This window comes from Harpegnathos saltator, unplaced genomic scaffold (genome assembly GCF_003227715.2).
Source record: "Harpegnathos saltator strain DR-91 unplaced genomic scaffold, Hsal_v8.6 scaffold103, whole genome shotgun sequence".
Classification (NCBI taxonomy): Eukaryota; Metazoa; Arthropoda; class Insecta; order Hymenoptera; family Formicidae; genus Harpegnathos; species Harpegnathos saltator.
The window spans coordinates 1,157,390-1,173,964 of NW_020229877.1; the positions used below are offsets into that span (position 1 = coordinate 1,157,390).

A 16,575-nucleotide genomic window follows, 5' to 3' on the forward strand; every position below is an offset into this window, starting at 1 on the left:
TCTGTATATGTACACATACACATGTGTATGCACTTATATGTATATATGTATATGTATATATATATATATATATATATATATATATATGTGTACACACACACACACACACACACACACACACCACACACACACACGCACACACACACACACGCACACACACACACACACATATATGTAACGATTATTAATTTTAAATTTGTCTTTGTTGATGCTGCATTGTTAATCTTGCTATCTCTTTACCTAATGTATCGATATTGTCCTGCAAAGATAAAAAAACAAAATAATATAAGGATAGAAAATAAAATTTATGGTATTATACGATCCTAAACGATAGTCCTAAACGATATAATCCATTATATTATCTTAAACTATATATATACCATTGTATTTATCGTATTTCTTAACTATTAATAAACATATATATAATTCCTCATTTATAATTTTTATTCGAGATATATACCTTCAAAGTGATGTTTTTCAATAACACGTCTTCAAGAACTGTTTGTAACTTCTGGTTTATTTCTAAAGAAAGTTTTAATGTCATGTTCTCGTCCGAAACCTGATGATTATAAACGGATGCCATTATACCTCCGTGCCGCGCCAATTCCGCCTATATGTTTCAGAAACAATATGTATGTTTATTTACATATAATAAAGTAGATACTGTATATTTAATTCAATATTTTTCAGTATTTGATAGCACTGCTTAATTATAACATGTGCTTTTTCGACATATTCTAGTACAGATATTTATTTTCTTACACTTACTGCATCCTTCTTGCTTTTGATATGCTTGATTATAAAAAAAAAAAAGAAATAACAATGTCTATTATTATAGACATAACGCGGCTTTGTATTAATTTGTCGTTATTTAAGTGCAATACAAATATGAATACAAGTTACTAGTTTTTAGACTTTGGCGACCATTGACACAATCAGGGTGTGTTTCTTCTAGATGGATACCGCATTGTAATTCAGCTTTGTGTCGACGTTTCGCAAACATTTCAGCTTACATCATCAGGGCTAGAAGCTCCGATACTGAGTCTTCCTGGTTTGTAGTTGTCCTTATATACTCTTCCATTCTTCTAAGTGGAGTTGGGAGAAATGGGGAACGGGGTGGGGGAAATGTTCTACCAATCATATTAATTGGCCAGCTGATAAATTAAAACCCGGGAGAACAGCTTGCCAAATAGGGTTCACCTGAAGATCCTTATCTCTCCGGACTGTACCGTACGTGGCAAGCACGTCGCTACAACGTAATGACATCATAGCGATGTGCTTGCCACGTTCTTGCCACGTCTATGCAAAAAGTGTCGGTTAACATTGTTGGGATGTTTCAGAATTTCCAACCCTTCTCGATGTTTTCTGGCGTAATAGTTTTGTAAGAGGATCAGAATGGTTGTTTTGTCAAATTGCACGGTGTATCCAGTCTTCATCCAGTGTTCAGCCAAGGCAGATTGAGAAAAGTGACCGTATTTGGTACATCGCATTCTTTGATCCGTGTACTAATCCTCTTCCCGGTTTCTCCTATATATATTTTTCTGCATGCACAAGGGATCTTATACACACCTGGTGTCCAAGTGTGGTTTCTCGTCTTTCGGTTGGGGAGTAATTGTGAGATCTTTATTGGTGTCTTGAAAATCACTCTGATGTTATGTTTGTTTAGATTCCTGCCAATACGTTCTATTATACCTTGAAGATGTGGGAGGACAACCGTCTTGTCCTTTTCTCTTTCTTCCTCTGGTGACTCAGTTTTTACTCTTTCTTCCTTTGGCTCTTGGGTGTTGTTCGGATCCGAAATTTTGTTCTTAAGTTTATAGGTTACTCGATTGATGTCTTTACTCTCGTATCCGTTGTTGGTTGAGGTCCGATTGAGGTGTTCTAATTCTTCATCTAAGGAAGCTGTTTCAGAAATTTTTAAGGCTCTGTAGACCAGGAAACTGATGACAGATTTCTTTTGTGCTGGATGGTGATGAGAGGTTGCGTGTAGATATCGGTCAGTATGTGTGGGTTTTCGGTAAATTCGGTGACTTAGTGTGCCATCTTCGTTCCTTCGAACCAGTACGTCCAGAAAAGGAATTTGTTTATTTTGTTCCACCTCCATTGTAAACTGGATATTTGGATGCAATGAATTTAGGAAGTCAAGAAATTGGGGAAGCGTTTCCTTGCCATGACTCCAAATGACAAACGTATCATCCACATATCGAAATCATACCGAAGGTTTAAGAGGTGCGTTCTTCTGGACTTCATTCTCAAAGTATTCCATAAAAATGTTGGCAATGGTCGGCGACACTGGAGATCCCATTGCAGCTCCTGATGTTTGTTCGAAGAATTCCCCTTGGAACTAAAAATAAGTAGACGTTAGGCAATGTTCTATTAGAGGGAAAAGGTTGGCAGGAAGTTTATCGGATTTCTTAATGATATTTAATGTAACTTGGATTGGAACATTAGTGAATAACTATATCAAAGCTTACTAAGATGTCATTAGTTCCTGTCTTCATCTTTGTTACCTTCTTTATGAAATCCATTGAGTTCTTTATGTGTGAGTCATTGAGCCCAGTGAGCTTCTGGAGGGGTTTTGTGAGATAGCGGGCTAGTTGATAGGTAGCTCCACCGATATTGCTAACGATTGGGCGTAGGGGAACCCATTCCTTGTGAATCTTAGGAAGACCATACAATCTGGGTGCTGAAGATTTTCGGGGAGTTAAATATTTGATAATTGGCGCAGGGAGACTTGAGTTTTTGAGCAAAGTAGCTGTTTTCTTTTCTACGCTCGAAGTTGAGTTGCGTTTAAGTTTCTTGTAGATTTTGTGGTCTGAGAGCATAATATTCACTTTGTTGCAGTACTCTTCCCTATACATAACCACTGTGGCGTTTTATTTGTCAGCTGGTAGGATTCAGATCTTGTCCTTCTTTAAGTTTTTGGACGCTAGATTTTCTTCTCGTCTTATGTTCTGTACAGGGGCTTTGGCCTTGCGGAGAATGTTGGCTCTCCGATCCGATTTCTGATGTCGTTGCTAGCTTCCGGAATAAGATGGTAGATAGCCGTCTCCACTTGGCTGATTATTTCCTCTATGGGAATACTGGATGGTGTAACTGTGAAATCGTGTCCTTTGGCGAAGACGGTGATCTCAGATGGAGATAGGGTTTGTTTGCTTATGTTCTTTGCTATATCTGCGAGAACTGGTGTTTGGGCTTGTGGATTGATTTTGTTGTACTTTTTTTTCTGCTCCCGCGTTTTTCTTCAGCGAAGCGAACAGCTTGTTCGTACGTCACTCGGTCCAGTGTCTGCCATCGTTCAGGATCTAATGTACCTGCAAGAAAGAGATGTAATTCTAATAGTTTTCGGGAAATTTTAGCCAAATTTTTCTTAGTAGCCAAAATTCTTTCCTTGACTAATCTTGACGACGTCTGTCGTAAAATTCCTTTCGCCTGGATTGAGGATGGAACAAGGTTTTTTAATTGAAAACATTTTGGTATTACCTGGTGGTCACGGCATCGTTTTAAAAATGTTAGAGGACACAGTTGGACGTGCAAGGACTTCCTAACTTTGATGAATAGGTTCACCGACCCTAGAATCACCTCCCCGTGGAGGTTCTTAATACTAGTTTTTAGACTTTCGCGGCCATCGATATCAGGGTTTCTTTTGAATACCGCGTTGTAATTCAGCTTTGTGCCGACGTTTCGCAAACATTGCAGCTTGCATCATCAAGGCTAGGAGCTCCGATGAAGAATGAAAGAGTATATAAGGACAACCACAAATTAGGAAGACTCAGTATCGAAGCTCTTAGCCTTGATGATGCAAGCTGCAATGTTTGCGAAACGTCGGCACAAAGCTGAATTACAACGCGGTATTCATCCAAAAGAAACCCTGATATCGATGGCCGCGAAAGTCTAAAAACTAGTATTAAGAACCTCCACGGGGAGGTGATTCTAGGGTCGGTGAACCTATTCATCAAAGTTAGGAAGTCCTTGCACGTCCAACTGTGTCCTCTAACATTTTTAAAACGATGCCGTGACCACCAGGTAATACCAAAATGTTTTCAATTAAAAAACCTTGTTCCATCCTCAATCCAGGCGAAAGGAATTTTACGACAGACGTCGTCAAGATTAGTCAAGGAAAGAATTTTGGCTACTAAGAAAAATTTGGCTAAAATTTCCCGAAAACTATTAGAATTACATCTCTTTCTTGCAGGTACATTAGATCCTGAACGATGGCAGACACTGGACCGAGTGACGTACGAACAAGCTGTTCGCTTCGCTGAAGAAAAAACGCGGGAGCAGAAAGAAAAGTACAACAAATCAATCCACAAGCCCAAACACCAGTTCTCGCAGATATAGCAAAGAACATAAGCAAACAAACCCTATCTCCATCTGAGATCACCGTCTTCGCCAAAGGACACGATTTCACAGTTACACCATCCAGTATTCCCATAGAGGAAATAATCAGCCAAGTGGAGACGGCTATCTACCATCTTATTCCGGAAGCTAGCAACGACATCAGAAATCGGATCGGAGAGCCAACATTCTCCGCAAGGCCAAAGCCCCTGTACAGAACATAAGACGAGAAGAAAATCTAGCGTCCAAAAACTTAAAGAAGGACAAGATCTGAATCCTACCAGCTGACAAATAAAACGCCACAGTGGTTATGTATAGGGAAGAGTACTGCAACAAAGTGAATATTATGCTCTCAGACCACAAAATCTACAAGAAACTTAAACGCAACTCAACTTCGAGCGTAGAAAAGAAAACAGCTACTTTGCTCAAAAACTCAAGTCTCCCTGCGCCAATTATCAAATATTTAACTCCCCGAAAATCTTCAGCACCCAGATTGTATGGTCTTCCTAAGATTCACAAGGAATGGGTTCCCCTACGCCCAATCGTTAGCAATATCGGTGGAGCTACCTATCAACTAGCCCGCTATCTCACAAAACCCCTCCAGAAGCTCACTGGGCTCAATGACTCACACATAAAGAACTCAATGGATTTCATAAAGAAGGTAACAAAGATGAAGACAGGAACTAATGACATCTTAGTAAGCTTTGATATAGTTATTCACTAATGTTCCAATCCAAGTTACATTAAATATCATTAAGAAATCCGATAAACTTCCTGCCAACCTTTTCCCTCTAATAGAACATTGCCTAACGTCTACTTATTTTTAGTTCCAAGGGGAATTCTTCGAACAAACATCAGGAGCTGCAATGGGATCTCCAGTGTCGCCGACCATTGCCAACATTTTTATGGAATACTTTGAGAATGAAGTCCAGAAGAACGCACCTCTTAAACCTTCGGTATGATTTCGATATGTGGATGATACGTTTGTCATTTGGAGTCATGGCAAGGAAACGCTTCCCCAATTTCTTGACTTCCTAAATTCATTGCATCCAAATATCCAGTTTACAATGGAGGTGGAACAAAATAAACAAATTCCCTTTCTGGACGTACTGGTTCGAAGGAACGAAGATGGCACACTAAGTCACCGAATTTACCGAAAACCCACACATACTGATCGATATCTACACGCAATCTCTCATCACCATCCAGCACAAAAGAAATCTGTCATTAGTTTCCTGGTCTATAGAGCCTTAAAAATTTCTGAAACAGCTTCCTTAGATGAAGAATTAGAACACCTCAATCGGACCTCAACCAACAACGGATACGAGAGTAAAGACATCAATCGAGTAACCTATAAACTTAAGAACAAAATTTCGGATCCGAACAACACCCAAGAGCCAAAGGAAGAAAGAGTAAAAACTGAGTCACCAGAGGAAGAAAGAGAAAAGGACAAGACGGTTGTCCTCCCACATCTTCGAGGTATAATAGAACGTATTGGCAGGAATCTAAACAAACATAACATCAGAGTGATTTTCAAGACACCAATAAAGATCTCACAATTACTCCCCAACCGAAAGACGAGAAACCACACTTGGACACCAGGTGTGTATAAGATCCCTTGTGCATGCGGAAAAATATATATAGGAGAAACCGGGAAGAGGATTAGTACACGGATCAAAGAATGCGATGTACCAAATACGGTCACTTTTCTCAATCTGCCTTGGCTGAACACTGGATGAAGACTGGATACACCGTGCAATTTGACAAAACAACCATTCTGATCCCCTCACAAAACTATTACGCCAGAAAACATCGAGAAGGGTTGGAAATTCTGAAACATCCCAACAATGTTAACCGAGATAAGAGTCTTCAGATGAACTCTATTCGGCACGCTGTCCTCCCGGTTTTTAATTTACTAGCTAGCCAATTAATATGATTTGTCGAAATATTTCCTCCACCTCGTTCCCCATTTCTCTCAACCCCCACTTAGAAGAATGGAAGAGTATATAAGGACAACTACAAACCAGAAAAACTCAGTATCGGAGCTCCTAGTCCTAATGATGCAAGTTGCAATGTTTGCGAAACGTCGGCATAAAGCTGAATTACAACGCAGTATCCATCCGGAAGAAACACACCCTGATGAATACAAATTAAATAACAATTTAAGTACAAATATGAAAAAGTTAAATATATGTCATATATTGTACATAATTATCGTTTTCTACATGAAATATTGATATTAAATTATTAAATAGGATTGCATATGTTTGTACAAATATATTAAGAAGTTGTTTAAGTGGTCATTTTTATGTACTGATGTTCATATATTGAAGTAAAATATAATTAACTCAACAAAGACATATACCTTATGTCTATCTCTTTCGTTACATCCCAAAGCTCCAAAATTTTGTTGTAAAATATAGTTTTGTATGATTTTCTTTTTCTTCTGCACCTCTTCGACCAATGCTTGAGTATGTTCTTCTAAAAAATCTAGCTTTTCGGCTCTCTTTGCATTTATCTCTTGAAGTTTTATAATGTGATTTATCAATACTTGTCTATTGGGTTCTACAGAGTGAATATGGTCGCCATTAGCATTGTTATCCGATAAGGCACCGTTTAATGTATCACCTGAGAAAAAAACAGAAATAGACTATGCGTTTTAGTGATTCAGTTTCAAACATTTATTGATACTGAACCTGTATTTAAAGAAGTATTAGATCCAGTCCTGGATGCAATATCCAAGGAACTACTGGGAGATGCAGCTTCAAACATTTCTAATTTTCTACGGCACTGTTGCAATTCCCGTGTTAGCTCCTTGATAGAAATTTGATGTTTCCTTTTTAATACTGCATTCTCGCCTTGACTATCCTCCAATTTCTGGGCAATATTTTGCGCAAGTTGAGTCTGTTCAGCGACATGCTTAGCTAAAATTTCGCATTCTTCTTTTCGTTTTTTTTGCTCTTCCATCAAGTCTCTCTCCAAAACTTTGACTTTATTGTTTAATTCGTTGATACAATCACGCAATGGACCATGTTCGGACTCGAGATAATCTGCTTTTCTTTGAATTATGATGAATTCTGATTGAAGACGTACGTTTTTGTCCGTTAATTTTTGCGTGAAATCCAACATATCAGCTTCTTTCTGACGACACGCTTGCATGTCGGATTGCAATTCTTCGTTAGCCGATCGTAATTGCTGTATTTCGACTTCGGCCGATGTTATATACTCTTCTTTACTGCAAAAATGAAATGAGTGATTCATAATTAAAGGTTAATTTTTCCATGTATTCATATGTAAGGGATAGATATGTCAGAAATTTTTAATGTTTTCTCTATTTAGGTAATAAAAGGACCCCGCACAGATCTTATGGGAATGTGCCCTCGGTTAAATTGGATGGAATTGAAATATGTTATGGTCCTCGACGTCTCCAACGAAAGTCTCAATAGGCACGACTCTCTAAATTCAATAATTTTCCGTCCGGAGAGGTTTAAAGTAGCAACCTCTCAATGAAAACCTACAGATGGACCATGCTTTTTCATGAAATAAATATATGAATATCTCTCTTTCTATACACACACACACACACACACACACACACGCACACACACACACGCGCGCGCGACAAAAGAGATGTAAATCCGACTAATTAACTTCCACGTGGTACATCTTGGCTAATGCCAATACGAGCGGTACGATTTCTATATATATATATATATATATGTGTGTGTGTGTGTGTGTGTGTGTGTGTGTGTGTGTGTGTGTGTGTGTGTGTATATATATAGAGAGAGAGAGAGAGAGAGAGAGAGAGAAAGAGAGATATTCATATATTTGTTTCGTGAAAAAGCATGGTACAACTGTAGGTTTTCATTGAGAGGTTGCTACTTTAAATCTCTCTGGACAGAAAATTATTGAATTTAGAGAGTCGTGCTTATTGAGACTTTTGTTCGAGATGTCGAGGAACATACTTCAATTCCATCCAATTTAACCGAGGGCATATTCCCATAAGATCTGTGCGGAATCCTTTCATTGAATATAGTAAACTTCTCAAGATATGAAAATATAAATAAAATATTATTAACGTAAAACACTTACTGTTGCAATTGAAATTTCAACGTCTCTAAGTGAGCAACTTTGTCTAACAATCCGTTAATTTGTTCTTGACGTTGTTTCGCCACATTTTTCAAATCACTCAAATTATTTTCATAGCCCAATCGAATTTTTTCGGACTCTTGAACTTTCAAATTAAGTTTCTTGTTTTCTTCGATCAAATCCTGTTGTCTAGATTTTAAAATTTCTAGTTCCTTCTGCAATTGAAGCCTTAGCGTTTCTTTATCTTCCGTAACGTGCCTTTCTAAAATTAAACGCGCCTGATGCTCCTTCAACTGCTGATCCAACGTCACAGCTTTATTTTCTTCGGATTGTTGAAATTTGCGGAATGATTCTTGCGTCTCGCGACGTATCTGCTCGCATTCCTCTTTCATATCATTGATTTTCATCTGCAACATACATCTAAATAATATTTACATTCTATTAGAGAATTTTTTTCCTCTAATGATCATGTTTTAAAATTGTACAAAAACAAAATTGTACAAAACAAAATTGTAACATATATTCTACTTTACCAGAGCCCTGTCCAATTTCTGTTGAGTATCTTTTTGTGAATCCATTTCAGTCTTAAGTTTATTTTGTGCCCATTTTAATTGGATTTCCTTCATTTTAGCATCTTCTTTCAATTTCTCTATTTCCTTTTGATGATCAACAATTTCACGACGTCTTACTTCCAAGATGTCACATATCCTTACGCGCTCACCTTGTGTTTGACGCAATTTGCATTGCAATACCTCCTGATCCTTCAGAAGTTCTTTAACTTTACATTCTGCAGAGTTTTTTGTTCTGTTGCATATATGTTACAAACAATTAAATCAATAGGTTTCACTTAAGATTTAAATACTCAAGAAAGAAAGCATTTATGAGAAGTAACATAATTATAATAACAAATTATATAGTTTCTTTTTGTTGTACATACCTTTGCGAATCAATCAACTGTTTCTCACTAATTACATATTTCATAACCATATTTTCCTTTTCTTTATTTATCGTGGTGCACTCCTTTTTTAGGGCTTCTTGTGTGGCCAGTGATGCCTTCAAATCAATTGTTAATTTAATCATAGCTTTTTCCAAGTTCTCCATTTGCAAATTGTATGCATTTGTATTTGCTTGTGCTTCATTATCTGATTGATTTATTTTCTCCAGATTATCCACTTTTTCCAATAATTTTAAGTGTTTACGTTTTAAATGGGTGTAATCCTCTAACAACATACGATGTAACGGATGTTCTAATGAGCCATATTTTGATGTATCTAAATCTAGTAAGGTATGGAGATCAGACGATTCTGTTCTATATATATCATCATGTAATTTTTCTGTAGTCTTCATATTCCCTTCCGTTTCCATCAATGAAAAATTGCACTTTTCTTGTCTATTGGTATTATTGCAATCTGATTTATCTGTATTATTTTTGTTAATAGTATAATATTTTTTCTTATTTGATACTGTCTCATTCTCAAGCTTGTCCATTTTATTCTTTTTTATAGATGCAAATAAGTCGACTTTGTTTTCACTTGTTTCATTTGCTGTATTATCTGATTTACTTTCATTTTTATCATAATCTTGTTTCACAATGCAATTCGTCACAATAAAAGAATCATTTGTATGTGTTGTTAAAACTGTATCTGATTTATTTATTATATCTCCTAAAGATTTATTTGGTGGAAGAGGAGCACAAAGTTCCCCCATAGTATCAGTTTCAATAGATTTCAATACATGATTATATTTCATTGCCAAATGTTGTGGTAGCAAAGCTTTCTCCATAATATTTGTTGACTTTTCTGTTATGAAGTTTAGAAAGTTACGACTTCTATTTAAAAGCTGAACATTTGACTGCATTATATTTATTGGATTTGTCAGAAGTGACATTTTAACAAGTTTACTATCATCAGCTAATGTTGGTTGAGATATTAGACTGTTTCGCATGTGGGTATTTACTGTTGAAGGTACGTTCAATCTATTTTCTTCATATAGATCTTTACAGTTTTCAGTTTTTTCATCTGAAGCTTCAATATTATTTAAATGTAAATCTGCTATCTCTTTGCAAGATTGTTCAATTTTTAATATATTATTTGTTATATGTTTCTTAAAATCATTTTTATCATGTTCAGTTTCTGATGACTTATTTTTACAAACATTAATACTGTTTTTATTAACAAAACATTGTAAATCAGATTGAACATTTCTTGTTTTATTTGACTGATTAAATATTGTTTCTTCTTCATCAAAACATGTTGCAACATTTCTGTGTGTATATGTATCATTATCAGATCCATTAAATTTATTTTTTACTAAACCTGTATTTATAGATGATATTGATATTGCAGGTAAAGAAAAACTAGTATATTTGGAAAGACAACCATGTAAAGACCTATCATTGTACAAGAAGCAATTTTCATTACTAAGTAAATGGCAACAACTTTGAAGTTCTGTATCAGGAATGTTAGCAGCACATTTGTCAGTACCAAAATTAATCATTAAATTAATACTGTTCTTCATTAATCGGTCCAATTTTAGTTTTTCATTGTCTTTCCTCCATAATGCTGAATCACTTTTACTTCTGCATATGTTACTTCTATAATGATTATTTTGCAGAACACTATTTTGCATCGTCAATCCTAATTATATACAAAATTATATTAGTTTTTATATATCGAATAAAATCATTTCTCTTGAATAGATTGTTTTCTAATAATATATATAGATAAATATGAGATCTTGCAACTAACGTTTAATACGAAAAGTATCACATAAATATATTGATTACGTACCTTCGGTTAATTGAACATCTTGCTTTGTAATAAAATTAGTGTAGTTATATTTTTCCGTAAAACTTCTTTCGTGGTTAGAAGATTCTGATTTGTCATCCATTTCAAAGTATCGTGTCGGTGCACAAAATCGATCTTATCTCATTGTTTCACTATTACGAACATAAACCGACGGTATCGAGTAAGTCCATTGATTTTTAATATCGCGAAAAACAGACTGCGACATTCGAAGCTTTCTACAAACTTAAAAAGATAACCTAAAAATGTTTCATGGCGATAAACTCAACTACTTATGAACGTTATCATACACCTGTCCATAGACATAATATATCTAGACTGCGCGTTCTCCCAAATTTCAAGAGTGGGGGTATAACTATCGTAGAAAAGGAAGCACTGTGTTTTTACTGTTCGTTCTCTCTCGCACAGTCCCGATGGAAGAGGAATAGGGGCGGTGGTTACTGTACAGCACTGTACAGTCGCGGACATAAAGGTTGTCACTTTTTTTTTAATGACTTTCGGGACGCATCCCGACTCGAGAAAGATGAGAGCTACTGCTCCGCCTGCGGAGCACGCCTGCGCAGTAACTCACAACGAAATGCGAGAAATGAAATATATGTGGTATGACATAAGTACGTCAACAATCATCGCGTTCAGCGGAGAAAACCGCTTAGTAAACGATTAGTGACTAAAAAAATACGATTTCATTTAAAATTTAATATACATACCTGTTTAAGACCTTGCAAAAGACGCATTCCCATTTGAGTGACTTGCACTATGTATCTATCCTTCCGCTGCTGATTTTTCAAAATGTAAGAATTGGGTGCGTTCACGACACTCAACGGTTGAGCAACTGTTGAATAATTTATCAATGTTATTGATCTAAATATAAGGATCGAACAGTAAGGACCAATAGTCACTAATCGCTCATTGAGCGGTTTTCTCCGCTAAACGCAATGATTGTTGACATACTTATATCATACCACGTATATTTCATTTCTCGCATTTCGTTGTGAGTTACTGCGCGTGCTCCGCAGGCGGAGCAGCAGCTCTCATCTTTCTCGAGTCGGGATGCGTCCCGAAAGTCATTAAAAAAAAAGTGACAACCTTTATGTCCGCGACCGTACAGCAACTGCCTCCCCTACCATCGGGTCTGCTACCCCTTCCATCGGGACTGTACGAGAGAGAACGAACAGTAAAAACTAGTGTACCTCAAGGGAGAGTACCATAGATTTATAAAGATAGACTGCGCCTCCTTATGGGCGCGTTGAAGACAACATTAGAGGACAGAGATATTGCGTGAGTGAGGCTCTCTCTCTCGCTGTGTTAGGAGAGGGGAGAAAAGGACATGAGGGGAAAAATAACGTTGTACCGCTCGTACAATTCTCCTACTCTCCTTCACCTCTTCGGCTTCCCCCACCAAGACACATATTAGACAGAGCACACTCACTCTGCTATCGATCCTCTCACTTTAATGTTTTCCTCAAGTCCTCTCATTGGACGCGCAGTCTATCTCTATAAGTCTATGGAGAGTACGGACACCGATCCTGTGGCGGCCATGTTTGGGTCCGGGAAACCGGAAATTTAGTTATATGCGCGGAATGTTGAAATTCTACTAAAAGAGATATCAAGCAAGATATTTATATTTAATTTTGATGACTTATAAATAACATTAATGTTACTATAATTGTAAGATAGAGGACTTGTAAAATTGAAGTAGAAATATCAGGTGTAGTAAAAAGAAATCCATTATTTTTGCATGAAATTGAAGACTTTAATTACCATAGTTAGAATGATCCGATTTAGGTCAAATATGCGCCGTTTTGTTCGATAACTTGTTGCCATTTTGAAGGTAATTTCATTATGCCTCTTTCATAGAAGCCCTCGTCCCTATTGGCAAAAAATTGAGACAGTCGATTTTCACAAGCCTCTCGTGAAGCGAATTTTTCACCAGCAAAATTGTTCGCCATGGACAGGAACAGATGGTAATCACTTGGTGCCAAGTCCGGGCTATAAGGTGGATGCATAAGAACCTCCCAACCAAGCTCCCGGAGCTTCTGGCGAGTCACTATCGATGTGTGTGGCCTGGCGTTGTCCTGATGGAACACAATTCCTCTCCTATTGGCCAAAGCTGGCCGCTTCTGGGCGATTGCTTCCTTCAGACGGTCCAATTGTTGACAGTACAGTTCCGAGTTAAGAGTTTTGCCGTAGAGGAGCAGCTCATAGTAGATAATTTCCTGCCAATCCCACCAAACACACAGCAAAACCTTCCTGGCCGTCAATCCTGGCTTGGCCACCGTTTCCGCCGGCTCACCGCGATTCGACCACGACCGTTTTCGCTTGATGTTGTCGTAAGTGATCCACTTTTCATCACCAGTGACCAACCGCTTCAGAAATGGGTCGATTTTGTTGCGATTCAGCAGCGATTCGCAGATGGAAATTCGGTCCATGGTTTTTTTCGTCAACTCGTGTGGCACCCATACATCGAGCTTCTTTTTGTATCCAGCCTTATTCAAATGGTTCCAAACGGTTTTTTGTGCAATCTTTAGCTCTTGGGCAATCGAAACAGTGCTTACATGACGGTCGGACTCGACAATGTCCATGATTTTATCGATATTTTCGACAATTGGCCTTCCAGTGCGTGGTGCATCTTTGACATCGAAATTACCGGAACGGAATTGACGAAACCAAAATTGTGCGTGATTGGCTGTTACAGTATCAGGACCATAAATACTATTCACATTTTCAGCCGCCTGGTTTGCTTGCGTTTTCGCCTTTATCGAAGAAAAACTGTAAAATATAGCGTATTTTCTCTTTGCTAGTGTCCATCTTTGACGCGCGCTCAAACAAAATTGAATCAACTAATCACAAAACTGTCACAAAAGTTTTTTTAGTACGAAATCTCATTTTTCTAACCCCATCTATTGGAAAAATAATGGATTTCTTTTTACTACACCTAATATAATAGAGTTATTTTATATATAAAAAATATTATTCATACATGATCATAATATAATTTCACAAATAGTAAAGTAATAATTTAGTAAATAGTAAAGTAATAATAAAGTAATAGTAAAGTAATAATTTAATGACATCGTGTTGACATTGGAAATGTCAAGAAAACGTCATAAAGTATAATAAAAAAAATTTTTTTTCTTTTTTTGCTGTCGTACCGTATCTTAAACCTTCTCCGACGATATTTGTAGCTGTCAGAAATGTTTTCCTGTAAGTTACTCCATTCTATTTCCTGTAATAAAGAAAGTGTTTTATAGTCTCTCCCCTTCATATCTATTATATTATTCACGTAGAATCCACAAAATCACATGGATTTCACATGGACACAACGTTCCTGTTTTCATGGAGTATTGACTCTATAATAACAAAGCGGATTCATTGATAATACCTAAAATAAAAATTTCTTAATAATGAAAGTTAAATATTTAATGATAACGATATAAATACAAATAATGTTATATAATATATAATATAAACATATCATATGAACATATAATATAAATATCTTTTCAGAGACACCAGGTAAAAACTTAAAATGTTCTAAATGACGAGTTAGAGTTCGAAGAGAAGGCAATGGGAAATTATTTCGGAGTAATTGTTCATACCCATGCGATCCGAAAGCGAATTTTAAGTGATAAGCCTTAATTAATGTGTTGTTACATCAACGCGGCATTTTTTTATAAGCATTAGTTAAAATTTTAATTTGATCTTCATTAAATAGCTTATTTAACATTTTTATATGTCATTGTTCTTACTTCCTGCTGTAGTCTCTCCAACTTAATTTTCATGTCCCACAATTGTTTCATTTCTTTTTTGCTTTTTTCACTTTGAAATAAACGTTTTTCTAATTTTTCTAATCTTTTTTCATATTCTGGAATTGTTTTGGAATTACTTAACGTCAATGGTTGAGTGGATTCAATTTCAGTTTGTATATTTTCATCTTCTTATTCCATACTGTTATTTTGCTCCAATATCTTTGTTGTATCTATTGGTGATTCCAACATTTCGTTTGTATTTGTATTCTCTTGATTTACACTTGTTGATAAACTCTTTTCCTCGATAGATAGTTCTTAAAAAACAAACAGCATATTATTGTTCATCTGTTATAAATAAACATACTGCTTATATATAAATAATGTTATATATATTATATATAAATAATGGAAAGTATTCCACTACTTTTATATTAACGTCACACATTTTACATTTAACTGTATTATGACTTTTAAGGCTGATCCACGATAAAAATATGGCTGTAAGATTGTAACGTAGGCTGTCAGCAAATAAAAAGAATTTATTTCGCATCTTACAGCTTTACAGCCATATTCTTAAGTCATTGTAGATAAATCTTTAATTGTATACCTTGCTGACATTTTTTTTTATTACATCTATTCGAATTTGAGTATCTTCCCCAAATAGTGTTAGTACAGCTTTCCATTTTAACTTTTTTTTGCCATCGACTCTCATTGTTTCTCACTGATCATCAGCAAAATGAAACTATGCAAAGAACAACATAAAGTAAACAGGTATTGAATATAGAAACAAAGAAATTGTGTACATATTAAAACAGACAACATAATTATATTGTGTATATATTAACAGACAACATAACATACCTCACACAAACGTGAATCTTTTCTCGGCTGCCAGTTACTTCGACCTATATTTCTTATCCACAACATTTGAATTTCCCTTTCTTGTGGAAAAGAACACATTTTAATTCCCTTGGTCGATGCACTCTTACAATTTTTTGCAATATATTTAGGCATTTTTGTGCTATAATAAAGAACAGATTATATAACTTACACCTACACGTATATTTACACAATATATTGATTGCTACATATATTTTTATATTATCTATTTTATAAAAATATCAATCACAATATATAAAACACAAAACTTCACTTTTCTTTTAACACACTTCCACTGTGTACACTTCTTTTTCTTTTTCTATAGCAACGAGTATAAATGCCATTAGCCAGTTATAGACGACATATAACTTTAATCGTAATCAGCTGATCCTTTAGCTCATATTTCTTGCTTCTCCGCCTGTTACCTGGCAATGTGCACGGAACTTTACCGGAAGCGGACCCAAACATGGCGGAACCAATCAAAACGCTGATATACGGTGTCCGATCGTGGACATAAAGGTTGTCATTTTTTTTAATGACTTTCGGGACGCATCACGAATCGAGAAAATTGAGAGCTGCTGCTCCGCCTGCGGAGCACGTCTACGCAGTAAAGCTAAAGCTAAGACTCCATGCATGCGGTGAACTGCGGCAACGGTTGCGGTGACCATCAGGAGGGAGGCGCAAGTCGGTTGCGGCAGCTCCGGCATGCGTCTGTC

At 36.4% G+C, this 16,575-nt stretch overlaps 2 protein-coding genes and 1 long non-coding RNA gene across 16 annotated transcripts; 1 reads left to right on the forward strand and 2 right to left on the reverse strand.

The window, feature by feature from the left end:
* Positions 1-131: 131 nt before the first annotated feature.
* On the reverse strand, positions 132-11,666 carry Golgin104 (coiled-coil domain-containing protein 186). 9 transcript variants are annotated; one of them, XR_003112975.1, is made up of 10 exons: positions 11,217-11,666; positions 9,365-11,063; positions 8,961-9,231; positions 8,431-8,834; positions 7,035-7,573; positions 6,704-6,966; positions 6,363-6,474; positions 2,511-3,314; positions 2,216-2,344; positions 802-1,902 (listed from the first exon to the last, which is right to left on the reverse strand). XR_003112975.1 is itself a non-coding variant. In XM_025299288.1 (9 exons), the coding sequence occupies exons 1-9, from the start codon at positions 11,314-11,316 to the stop codon at positions 191-193; spliced, it is 3,519 nt and encodes a 1,172-aa protein (XP_025155073.1). In that variant the 5' UTR covers positions 11,317-11,666; the 3' UTR covers positions 132-190. The 9 variants fall into 9 exon arrangements, 4 of the variants coding, with proteins under 4 accessions (XP_025155073.1, XP_025155070.1, XP_025155077.1 ...); XR_003112977.1 differs by having other exon boundaries at positions 802-1,594; positions 1,693-2,344; XR_003112976.1 differs by having other exon boundaries at positions 802-1,633; positions 1,693-2,344.
* LOC112588648 (uncharacterized) lies at positions 3,335-6,356 on the forward strand. Of its 4 annotated transcripts, none has more exons than XM_025299305.1 (3): positions 3,335-5,035; positions 5,166-5,294; positions 5,608-6,356. In XM_025299305.1, the coding sequence occupies exons 1-3, from the start codon at positions 4,649-4,651 to the stop codon at positions 5,614-5,616; spliced, it is 525 nt and encodes a 174-aa protein (XP_025155090.1). In that variant the 5' UTR covers positions 3,335-4,648; the 3' UTR covers positions 5,617-6,356. The 4 variants fall into 4 exon arrangements, with proteins under 4 accessions (XP_025155090.1, XP_025155091.1, XP_025155085.1 ...); XM_025299306.1 differs by having other exon boundaries at positions 3,335-4,999; XM_025299300.1 differs by having other exon boundaries at positions 5,166-6,356.
* A 2,295-nt stretch (positions 11,667-13,961) lies between the features above and the next one.
* LOC105184623 (uncharacterized) lies at positions 13,962-16,397 on the reverse strand. 3 transcript variants are annotated; one of them, XR_003112987.1, is made up of 6 exons: positions 16,134-16,397; positions 15,842-16,001; positions 15,588-15,722; positions 14,981-15,294; positions 14,384-14,613; positions 13,962-14,000 (listed from the first exon to the last, which is right to left on the reverse strand). It is a non-coding gene; the product is annotated as an uncharacterized LOC105184623 (long non-coding RNA). The 3 variants fall into 3 exon arrangements; XR_003112983.1 differs by lacking the exon at positions 13,962-14,000 and having other exon boundaries at positions 14,270-14,613; positions 16,134-16,393; XR_003112985.1 differs by lacking the exon at positions 13,962-14,000 and having other exon boundaries at positions 14,271-14,457; positions 16,134-16,392.
* Between the last annotated feature and the right edge of the window lie 178 nt (positions 16,398-16,575).